At 47.2% G+C, this 12,091-nt stretch overlaps 1 protein-coding gene across 2 annotated transcripts in view; it reads right to left on the bottom strand.

Annotated features, from left to right (window-relative positions):
• MMP24 (matrix metallopeptidase 24) overlaps window positions 1–12,091 on the bottom strand; it is a 46,236-nt gene that overhangs the window by 27,435 nt on the left and 6,710 nt on the right. For both annotated transcript variants that reach the window (XM_069871761.1, XM_069871762.1), the window contains 2 exons: window positions 8,702–8,818; window positions 6,655–6,959 (listed from right to left, as the gene is read on the bottom strand). In XM_069871761.1, coding sequence (XP_069727862.1) covers window positions 6,655–6,959; window positions 8,702–8,818 — 422 coding nt within the window. The remainder of the gene's footprint in view (window positions 1–6,654; window positions 6,960–8,701; window positions 8,819–12,091) is intronic.

Genomic DNA, 12,091 nt, shown 5'->3' on the forward strand with positions numbered 1-12,091 from the left:
GCTACGGTCACGGGTCGGTACTGCAGAGCCAGGGCTGTTGGCAGCAGCACTAATAAGACACAGGCACTGCTGTTTGCAGGGAACAGAACAAGAACTGTCCCTACCGACAGAGGAATACAGCTATAGCTACACACGGCCGCATCCACACAGCTGTAAAGCAAATATCTGCAGCAGGTCAGCAGACATCACATATTTAGTAGCACGGTGTCGACAAAATGTGTAACAGCATCGGTCTTCTCCTTTGAAAAGTCCATGAAGATTTCCCTGGGCTTATCAGTGACACTATTTGCAATGTTAAACTGGAGATAAAAATGTATTTCCTGTAATTAACCTGGATTCAACGCGTTTGAGTTGCCAGAGGGGTGTACGAGCAGCCGTGTGTAATCATAGAATCTTAGAATGGTTTCGGTTCAAGGGATCTTAAAGCCCATCCAGATCCATCACCTTGCCATGGGCAGGGACACCTCCTGCTGCATCAGGATGCTCAAAGTCTCATCCAAGGTGGCCTGGAACACCTCCAGCAGCCACGACTTCACCGGTATCTAAATCGACTGGACTTACTTTCAGCCACTCAGGATACCTTTTCAAACTGCTGTTGCAAATGCATACATGCGTCATAATTATTTTCATAAAAAGGCTATGAAATGCTTGACTTGGCCAGTTAATAATGGATTTCATGCAGCACCTCTTGCTTGAGCCAAGCTTGTTAAGATACTGAGGCAGCTGAGGGAGAAAGTTCGGAGCATGGCCAGGTCTGTTTACCCTCCTTCAGGCACAAGCTTTGGTGAGCAACGTATGTCAGCAGCTGTGAGTCTTGAGTTGAGCAGTTTAAAGCTCTACAACTACCTGAAAGGAGGTTGTGGAGAGGAGGGAGCTGGCCTCTTCTCCCAAGTGACAGGGGACAGGACGAGAGGGAATGGCCTCAAGCTCTGCCAGGGGAGGTTTAGGCTGAACATTAGGAAAAAATATTTCACAGAAAGGGTCATTGGGCACTGGCAGAGGCTGCCCAGGGAGGGGGTTGAGTCCCCTTCCCTGGAGGTGTTTAAGGGACGGGTGGATGAGGTGCTGAGGGACATGGTTTAGTGATTGATAGGAATGGTTGGACTTGATGATCCAGTGGGTCCTTTCCAACCTAGTGATTCTATGATTCTATGTTTGGCTGTTTCTACAACACATTTCAAGTACAAAAAGCCCAAGACTTGGAGAAAGCAGAGCAAAGTCACCTTCAGCGTCCCTGCTGGCAATGCAAGCAGCTTGGACACTGAGACTGACTGCACTGACTCATAACTCAGTGACCAAACGCCACCTCAGAGAGGACAAGAGCAGCTACACTCGACGCACTGCTAAAAGACAATGACTCCAAACAGCATCAGTGGCCTTCAAGTCCCTCACAGCCTGAGAAGCCCTTGCTGCTCAAAGCCTGAGATCAGCTAAAGGCCCAGAGCTGCTTTCATTTCTACTGAGGAGCACGAGATAAGACCCTGCAACTGTGGCCATGCCCACTGCTCCTCGCTGTGCGGCCACATAGACAATTTATCTCCACACGTAAAGCCACATTCCTCCTCTTTTCCAGTGGCATCCTGTTTGCCATAACATGTCTCTGATTTGCCTTGGTCCTTCCAAATTCCAACACTCTGCTTCATCCTTAGAGCTCCTCCCATTCTCAGCAGAAAACTTAACAAGTGAATTCTGATCCCAGTTAATCAGGGCTCCTCCAGGAGTTCAGCTTCCAACAGTTTTTCACATCCTTATCATAATATCATCTAAATTAGAATCATAGAATAGTTTGGGTTGGAAGGGACCTTAAAGCCCATCCAGTTCCAGCCCTGCCATGGGCAGGGACACCTTCCACTGGATCAGGGGCTCCAAGCCCCATCCAACCTGGCCTGGAACACCTCCAGGGATGGGGCAGCCACCACTGCTCTGGGCAACCTGGGCCAGGGCCTCCCCACCCTCATAGTGAAGAAATTTCTCCTTATGTCCAGTGTAAACCTGCTCTTCTCAATCTAAAGCCATTCCGCCTCGTCCTATCACTACAAGCCTTTGGAAATAGTCCCTCCCCAGCTTTCTTGTAGCCCCTTCAGGTACTGGAAGCTGCTCTAAGATCTCCTCAGAGCCTTCTCTTCTCCAGGCTGAACTCCCCCAACTCTCTCAGCCTGCCCTCGTATGGGAGGTGCTCCAGCCCTTGGATCATCCTTGTAGCCTCCTCTGGACCTGTTCCAACAGCTCCATCTCTTTGAAGATTCCAGAACGGGACACACTACTCCAGATGAGGTCTCACAAGAGAAGAATAGAGGGGCAGAATCACCTCCCTGGCCCTGCTGGCCACGCTGCTTTTGATGCAGCCCAGGATCAGGTTTGGCCTTCTGGGCCAATTCATCTTCCACAATTTGCTATGGGACTGTCAGAGAGGGAGCACAATTCAGATGATAACTCACCGATCATGGATTGAAAACATCACTCAGCTAATGGAATTGCACGCACGAATGGAGTGGAATTGTAACTAATATCAAGGGGGAAGGAAACTTTGCATTCCTTTTGAGAGCTTGTGCAGGGTCACGCTTCCCAGAAGGAGAAAACAGAAGTGTTGGTGCATGTGCCCCCTACCATGGCCTCAGACAATCGACAGCATCACAGCTACAGTGATTATATAAGTAATTTTAAGGGACATGATAATGGTCATGCTGCCCCCAAGGGGTAAGATTAGTATAATAATGATCATGAAAAATGATAATGATTATAAAAATTCCAACTAACTACCCACTAGCTGGGGTGATAAAGTTGCTAACAAACCCCAGTGCATTACCATGAGGTACCTTCATGAGAAAGCAGCTTCCATCAACAGGGTAGATCACGTTCTCCAAGTACAAATCAGAGACGGCTGTTGTCATAGAAAGATTGGTTCAAATCATCCTTCGTGTTTTCTGACAGGAAGAGACTTTCTGTGGTATGATTTGCTTTCATCCATACCGCTTGAACCATTGCTGAAGCCTCCGAAGCAGTTTGACTGGATCACCCAGTGGATCAGTCAAATATTCTGAGGACACACAGTGCCAGTTTCAGCTCTGTTGACCAGGATTCACCTTTACAGTTGTTGCAAGGCTAAGAGAGCTTTGAGGCTGATTGTTCCAATTATCCCTTCTACTAATACACATTCTTGTCAGGAATGGTGCTGTTTTGTGGGTTGATGTAAAGATGCTGTGGTGACTTCATGGCTATTTTAAGTTTTCTATAATTATTGAATAGATGCTGAATGGACAAAACCACTCATTTTTTTCCATCTGAATAAATGAAAGCTTTGACGCTGACCTACTCGTAGGGTATTTTTATACTTCCACTGAAAGATTTCTTCAGTTCCAGCCTCAACACCCCCACTGCCCCACAGTATGTATCATAAGGATAAGCAAGACCATGTCGGAAGAAATAATTCCTGTTGAAGAGGCAATATTGTCCTCTCTAACATCTTTTTTTTCCAATGAGAAAAGGCAGCGAGCTGGTCACAGTGCAGGAAACCTCTGACCGAGACTCACAGAGGTTAGAAAAGACCTCCAAGACCATCCTGTCCAATTGTGAGCCCAACACCACCATGCCAACTAAACCACGTCCCCAGGTGCCACATCTACATGTTTTTAGAACCTCTTCAGGTGTGGGGACTCCATCACTGCCCTAGGCAGCTGGTTCCACTCTGTCAGTAAAGATGATTTCCCAAATATCCAACCGAAACCTCCCCTGGTGCAACATGAGCCCATTTCCTCTCACCCCACCTCTTGTTGCTTGGGAGAAGAGACCAGCACCAACCTTCTAACAGCAGAAAGAAACCTCCTAACAGCAGTTCAAGTAAAACACATCAGAGGTGAGAACCTGGAGCTAGTGAGACTACATGATAGGAAATAGTGAAACAGAAGGAAAAACCCTCCTAGAAAGGCATGGATCACCCTGTGGATAGGATAGGATATTTTTCACATTTGCATATCAAGGCTAAGAACAGGCAAACCCAAACATTTAACACATCTTCAATGCTCTTGCTCCAGGCTTACCCCTGTCACCCTCAACACATGAAATTCCCTTCTATCATCAGCCTTCCCCAGGTGGAGGGGAGAGTTCTGACCCATTCTCAACACCCTCCCTGGACACTTATTTTTCTAAATGAGTTTTCAGGCAGCCGTGCCGCCCTGTCTATGCAGATCGGTCATTTGAAAACAAATAGACAATTGATCTTTGTCCTCCAGAATGGAAATCTCAATTCCTTCATCAATTTTCACACTCGGAGTGCACCCCATTCCCTCAAATACCAATCACATGCACTTTGAGGACACTACTCGTGTCAGCTACTCAGCACACCAGAGAAGTACATCGTGTTTTGGGAAGAGACACGTGGATAATGCATAAGAAATCATCTTTATATAAACAGAGCCCCCTACTCATTGTATACATTGCTCTCAAACACCACCCTAAAAACTACAGGAAAATATCTCCTAAAAGTGACAATTTGTGTTAGAATGTCCTAACTAGTGGAAAATTTTCCCAGGAGGGAGCCATCTGTCCTGGTCTTTAAGTTGCCTTCCAGCCTTGTTAAGCTTATCATCAGAAGGAAACTTTATGTGGAAAAAAAGAGAAAAAAATGAATATAACTCCTCAGAACCTCCCCTTCCACCTTCCTGAAGGACGTTATGTCCCCAACACTTGCAATCCCAGGCCTCACACACAGGTTTACGTGGTGGCCGCTCCCAGCACACAAGCTACCCTCACAGCCCATAGCTGAGATCAAATAACTCCGAAGGCCAGGCTTGAACCTACTCAGACCTCCGATAAAACCACAGAATCATAGAACCAATCATAGTTGGAAAAGACCTTTGAGATCATTAAGCCAAAACATACCTGCCACATCCCTGAGCACTTCATCTACCTGTCTTTTAAGCACCTCCAGGGACTGTGACTCCACCAGCCTCCTGGGCAGCCTCTGCCAGTGCCCGAGAACCCTGTTGGTGAAGAAATCTTTCATTATGTCCAATCTGAACCTGCCCTGGCACAACTTCAGACCGCTCCCTCTCATCCTATCACCTGTCACTTAGGAAAAGAGACCAGCACCCACCTCACTCCAACCTCCTTTCAGGCAGTTGTGCACAGTGATGAGGTCTCTCTTCAGCCTTCTCTTCTCCAAGCTAAACAACCCCAGTTCCCTTGTTCTCCAGTCCCTTCCCCAACTTTGTTGCTCTTCTCTGGACACGTTCCAGCCCCTCAATGTCGTTTCTGCAGTAGGGGGCTCAAAGCAGCACCACACCTAAGTGCTGCAAAACCTGTCCTCACGAGGCAACCACTGTCTCCAGTTGTCAATCCTCATCTTCAGGGGAAACCTATAAGCTGCTCGCCAACCACAAACCCAGGAATAAAAATTCATCACATTTCAAGACAGCAAGAGTGCTCCCCCACCACACCACAACCTCCCACTCACCCCACCCCACGCCTAGAACCTCTCTCTGCCTACATCTGATCCAGTCATTCAAACGTGCCAGGAAACATCACTTCTCTTTCCCCAAGAAGACATGTATCTTATCAATTCTGCCTTCCTACAAATCAGCATTCCCACACTGAACTTCTCAGCTCCATTTCCTTTCACAGATGATCTCATAGATGCCAGCTCAAACCTCCAAGGGATCTTCTCCATTTGCATTCCACTGTCGCTTCTAGGTCAGGCCTGAAGCTGGTTCGCACACCCGAAAACTGTTCCCCTTTTCAAACTCCACTGCTCTAATGAAAGACATTACCCCCACATCCCCCCTTAGACCCCCATTACCCCCTTAGACATCACGGCCACAAAAATGCTGCTAAGGTTTTATCCAGTTTAAAAGTCGACCCACGTTTACATTTCCAGTGAATTTCTAAGCCTTACAGAATGTTTCACACCGTGTCTTTGAATCCCTCAGGGTTTAACCAGACGTCCTTCCCAGCTCACCAAGAGTGTAGAAATTGGAGTTACATTTTAAGAGGCCACTGTAAAACTCTGGTTTTCCAATTTAAAACTTTTTACAAGTCATCACTACCCTCAATGAAAGGTTTGAATACGGATCAGAAAGTGCTCGTTGCTGTTAGTAAGGTAAAGCTAGAAAGACACAGAAACTCTTCATTGCTCAGTATCACAAACCCAGTTGTTGTCATCATCAGTCTCCTACAGAAACCAACCAGCCCCAGCCTCTGACCAAAAGAATTAGGACCACACTTGGACTGTGGGAGAACAAACACAGACCAAAACGACTTGAAAATGTCCTTACTCTCTCAACTGCCTATTCACCATTACAACCAACTCTAAGTGCCCTTGTTACATATTCCATGAGACACAGAGATCACATTTCAACACCCTCGTGTTCACCTTTTCTCTCCCAGAGCCGTGGTCCAAATCTGAAGGGATGTAGAAAGCCAGCGGGCACACACTTCTATTAACTCTCAATATTCACACGTGTGCACAGAGGCACACAGAGTCACAAAATTACTAATAAAATTATTTACCTATTTAAGATAGAATACAGGTTTTAGAAAACACGTGAACCAGCATATGGGAGACGAAAGCTCCACTAACCACACGCTTTCTAGTTGAAAGTCTGTCCTTGTGTCTACGGTCAACTTGTCCTTGTTTTGAAAAACAACCTGCGCTCTTACCATCGTGATTCGAGTTTCCCAAGGTCCATGGCTCATCTGAATCAAAGTGAGTATCTCCTCCTATTCCTGGTCCAGGAAAGTAAGCGTGAGCTAGGAATCCACCTTCTCCATCAAACGGAGAACTGTCTCCATGGAAACCAGAAGCAAAAAATATCATAATATCTGCTTCCTTTCTGTCATTTTTAATTTCATGGTAAGGGACTTCTTCAAAGGTAAGTGGTGTCACCCTCTGCCAAACATCGAACGCCTGACGAATGGCTCTCCTCGTATCGATCTCTCCAACCTTGGGGGTGTAGTTGTGAACACTGCGCGGAAGAGAAAGAAAGGTTGCTCAAATGTGCTGAATACATTCGAGGCTTCTTGTTATAATTCCAACACATAGACACATCTACACTCTCCACTTCCAAAGGGTCTTCATTTTTTGGGGGACGCTGCTTTGTGCATGCAAAGCTTGGCTGTTACAACTAAAGTTATCCACAAAACTACAGCCCTGATCTGAAGTCTACATTTATTATTAAGAATTTTCTCAGTACTCTGGTCGATCTCGCATCCCTTCCTAAAAACTGACAACCTTTCAAATCCTGGCATAGACAGTAAACTTAGCTTAAAAATGCAAACTACTTCAGATTTTGCCTGGAATCATCATGCTAAAATGGAATCCAGTGTATGAAAACCCTGACTACTAGCATTCTTTATGAGAAACAAACCTTTGGGTCAACTATACAACCTTACTGGCGTGAGCAGCTTCAGTTTAATATTAAGGCTGACAGATGAAAGATGCTGTAATACATCCGGTGGTAAACTAAGATAACCAGGCTAGAACAGCACACAACAAATACTGGAACTGGAAAGCTAACAGTGACAAGTTTGGCCATGGCTGAAGCCCTCTGCCAACCTGCTTCCCGAGGTTCCACACACCCATTGAGAGATGTTTTATTTCCATGATTACATTCTGGTTTTCCTTAAGGCCCAGGAAAGGTTGGAAGCAGGGTTGGTCTCTCAGATCTTCACATACAGAAGGGGTCCCTTTAAAATTTGAGTTCAAGGAATGATTATCAGTGAAAGCTTTGAACTAGTCCCTCCTCCGAGTCTCTGCAGTCCCTCACTGTGACTTAAGAATCATCCTCCTCCTCCTTCCTTGGAGCTCTCAGCAGAAGCAACAGAGCGCCCCAGTCCTTGATTCTCTTTCCCTTCACACCATCACATCTCCTCCTATGCATTCTGGCACCTTCTCCATGCTGGTCACTCATAGTTCTACCTCTTCACCACAGATTTCCTTTCTGCCTTTGCCTTGCTCTCCCATATCTTCTCCTTAACGCCTCCATTCCTAATTTTCACTCCTCCACAACCTCCTTTCCCCCTCTAAAAAAAGTTAAAAGGCTACACTTTCAACTAGAGGGAGGTCATTTTATCTTGAAGCGACATTCTTGTCAGAACCTCCCATTAGTATCATTTGGGAATTTCTTCTGAAAAGCTAAGGGCCCAAGTAACTCAAAAGCCATCTCTGGGACATAACCATCACTTCACGACTCCCATTTGACACCCACAGTCCATTTCAGCATGTTGCCTCCGCAGCCCCAAATCTGGACAAAAGCCAGGGTTCTACTAATTACCAAAGGTAAAAACCTCTGGGAAAATACTTACTCAGTCAAATGTTGCAAAACAGTGGAGGGAGAAAGCATCACACCTTTAGAGAATGCTGCTCCTCCGCTTTAACCGTTTGTTAAAGATGACACGTGATCTAAAGGCTACAGCCTTAGATTTCAAGGGGAACAAAGGAGCTTACTAGGATTTCCCTGTCAAAATTACAGGACTGATGGCTGGGATTTAGGTGTCTTTACCAATCTGTTATTTTCTAACTGAGAATAGACTCCTCCGTTCCTCCAGTGCTCTGAAAGTGCTCCCCTCCACCATGTTCTGAGAACGAAAGCCTCAACCAGTCATCACAGGGAACATCTGGCTTTTTAAAGTATTTACAGAATTTGCATACCAAACAGTACAGAACATTTTATTCCCCAAACAAAAAGGAGCGGGGAGGGGGCAATACCTGTAGGTGATGTGCTTCTGCCTCCACTTCTGCCCGGTTAGCGCGTACCGCTTTTTCCTCCGGCTACGGCGTAGGTGGGGATGATCCGGGACTCCACACCGAGGCTTCTTCATCCACCTGGAAGGCAAGGAAGAAAAAGCAAGCTGACAAAGACTTTGGAAAAGAGATTCAAAAGAATTATGGAGATGACCAAATGCCTCTGAGGGACGGCCAACGCGGACACCACAAGGGGCTTGGTTTTCCCTCTCTGAGGTTTACCCTTTCTGCACAGAGCTGAACAGCCCCTCACTGCTGGCAACCCACACACAAAAAGAATCCATTTTTCCTTTCGGAAACACAGACACCAGCTCATGTAGCCCTTATGCCTGACAAGAGCTTAATGATGATAATGATTTATGATAATCATTAATAACATAATGATTATGATAATCATAATAATAAGAGAGACACAGATCAAAACTGTGTGGGCACTGGGATCAAACTCTACTATCCCCTACTCTATCCCCTCTCCGCTTGTTAAAGTGCTGTGCTGGTTAAAAGCCCTCCAATTCTGAACTTGCTAGATAAGACTGAACGAGTGCAAACACAACCCTTCCAGATAATGACTAAGACTTTCACCTGTAACAACCAGAACAGGTCACTCCAATCTGTGGGTCACAGCCACCAGGTTCTGTCAGGCTCTCCCATAACCTTTGACTCCTTTGATGTCACTCATGACGTGGGCAACTCTTGCCCCTGTGGCCAAGCGAACTGGAAGAGCAATGGATGCTGCCCCTTGCACGGGAATCCATGCACTATTATCGGAGAAGTCAGGTCTCCTCCCCTACCTCTTTTATCTCCAGCCTTAACAGACCTTTTCATTTCTTGCTCCAGCTGGAGGGTGGTCAAACACTGGCAGAGGCTGCCCAGAGAACTGGTTGAGTCCCTGTCCTCAAAGGTATCTAAAAGCCAACTGGACATGGTCCTGGGCAACGTGCTCTAGCTGTCCCTGTTTGAGCAGGTGGTTGGAGCCCATGACGTTGGAACAGGTCCAGTGGAGGCCACAGAGATGATCCAAAGGCTGGAGCACCTCTGCTACAAGGACAGGCTGAGAGGGTTGGGGGTGTTCTGCCTGGAGAAGAGAAGGCGCCAGGGGCACCTTAGAGCAGCTTCCAGTGCTGAAAACGACTACAGGAAAGCTGGGGAGGGACTTGTTACAAGGGTCTAGAACCATTCCATGACTCTATGATTTATATCTGCAGCTTGGGTTCCTGTCCAGCACAGGACTGCCTGTGGAATGGCTCTCATTCGCTCTGTTCTTGGTGGGGAGAGCAAGGCAGGTGACTGCACTGAAATTCATCAGGTTTCTACACTCAGGAAGTGAACTAAGGTCACCAGCTTGGGTGCCTGGACTGGGAGCTAAGTGTCTGCTTTTATTTAGAATCATAGAATGGTTTGGGTTCGAAGGGGCTTTAAAGCCCATCTAGTTCCACCTCCCACTGGAGCCGGTTGCTCCAAGCCCCATCCAACCTGGCCTTGAACACTCCAGGGATGGGGCAGCCACCACTGCTCTGGGCAACCTGGGCCAGGGCCTCCCCACCCTCATTGCAAAGAATTTCTTCGCAATGCCTGATCTAAATCTTCTCCCTTCCAATTTAAAGCCATCCCCTCTCATCCTATCACTCCGCGCTTTTGCAAAAAGCCCCTCCCCAGCTTTCCTGGAGCCCATTCAGGTCCTGGAAGCCGCTAATCCAGCACAGCTCTCCCCCACTGACTCTACCTTACACCTCGCAGCACAGTAGCTCTTTCAGAAATCGGAAGCCAGATCTGTCTTGCCCACACAGCTGCCGCCTTCTTAAAAGAAACGTGGTACATCTAAAGGTTTGCTTTGAGAAAAGCCACATTAATTCAACATCAATACCCCAGGTGTTTCCAAGTGTCCTTTATTTGTGTTCTTTTCCATTGCTTCTACCACTCTGCCAGAGACGCCAAGCTTGCTGTAGCCTGTATTCCCCTACGTATTTCCTGAGTGTTTTTGATTCCAGTCGTGTGATCCAGCAGAGTTTTTAGCAGAACCTTACACAACCGTAGTGTGAATTTGCTTTCCATCTCTTGAGCTTTATGAGAAGCCCAGTACTCTGAACATCACCATCACCAGGCCCTGACTACAATCAGAAAATGAACCTCTGTTTCCTCTCAATCGCCCTGGGATATGGATTGATTTCCCTGCTGTGCAAGAAAAGTCTCAAGTCTGAGCTAAGTAACAAGGGCCCCACTTCACACCAAGTTACTGTGTTCATATGAAGGTTGTTGAATTGCACAGACTTGGAAAAATCAAAATCACCTACACCATAAACTACTCAAACTGGCAGTTTAACAGACTACCTGCATGGCATTGTCGTAATTCACACTGTGCATGAGCCTTCCTTCAGAACAGGCTCATTTTAAGCACCAGGAGAAGCAGCACTAAAGATAAAGAAGCGCTTTTGTCCTCTAGAAGACAACAGGTAAGAGGGAGGCCACCAAAGCAACACGGATGCCTAGGACCCATCCCCAGGACTGCACTAAATGCACTGACACACCAGCAAGACAGAGCCAAGCCCCTCACATCTCAAGGTGTTCCCTGTAGGAACACCAGCTGCTCCTTCCCAGCACCTGCCCTGTGCCCAGCAGGGAATCAGTCCCGCGCTATCAAAGCTGATCAGAACCACCCAGACACTCAACCAAAAGTCAATTCCCTCAAAGGCAGCCAGATTCCCTGCCTCTGCACCAGCTGCATCACAACGGACACGGGGCAGGGCACGGGGCTGTTCCAGAGGCAAAGCTGCAACACTGGCTCGCTGGGTGCCAAGGGCTTCTGGAGCCAGCACTTCCAAGACATCAGCACTTTCAGAGAATTATGCAACCCACGCCTCCTTCAACCCCATCACATGTCGGTCTCTCTGAACCCCCATATTCCACCTGAGTCTCATCCAGACTCAGCTGCTCTCCCAGCTCCGGTCCAAGGCTTTCATGTCTTTTTCCCCACTCTCTGTCCAGGTAAGCACACATCCTCAACCTGCCACCTCCACACAGCCCCTCTGCTCAGCCGACACCCCCCAACTTCCCTGCAGGTACCAGTAAGCAAAACCAATGGTTGTTCCTTCCCATCTCCCACGTGGCGGCTTTCACACACGTGGGTTCCGCTCCTGAGGGAAATGACGAGCTCGGGATTTGGGGCTGTGGGGGGAAGGAGCTGAAAATCTGTAGGCTTGGTGGTGGAGTCACCATTCCCGGAGGTATTTGGGAGGTGGGTGGATGCTCAGGGACCTGGTTTAGTAGTGGGCAGGTACAGTTGGACTCGATGATCTCAAAGGTCTTTTCCAACCAAACGATTCTATGATTCTATAATAAGCATAAACAGAACATGCA

Source organism: Phaenicophaeus curvirostris, chromosome 18, assembly GCF_032191515.1.
Source record: "Phaenicophaeus curvirostris isolate KB17595 chromosome 18, BPBGC_Pcur_1.0, whole genome shotgun sequence".
In the NCBI taxonomy this organism is placed as follows: Eukaryota; Metazoa; Chordata; class Aves; order Cuculiformes; family Cuculidae; genus Phaenicophaeus; species Phaenicophaeus curvirostris.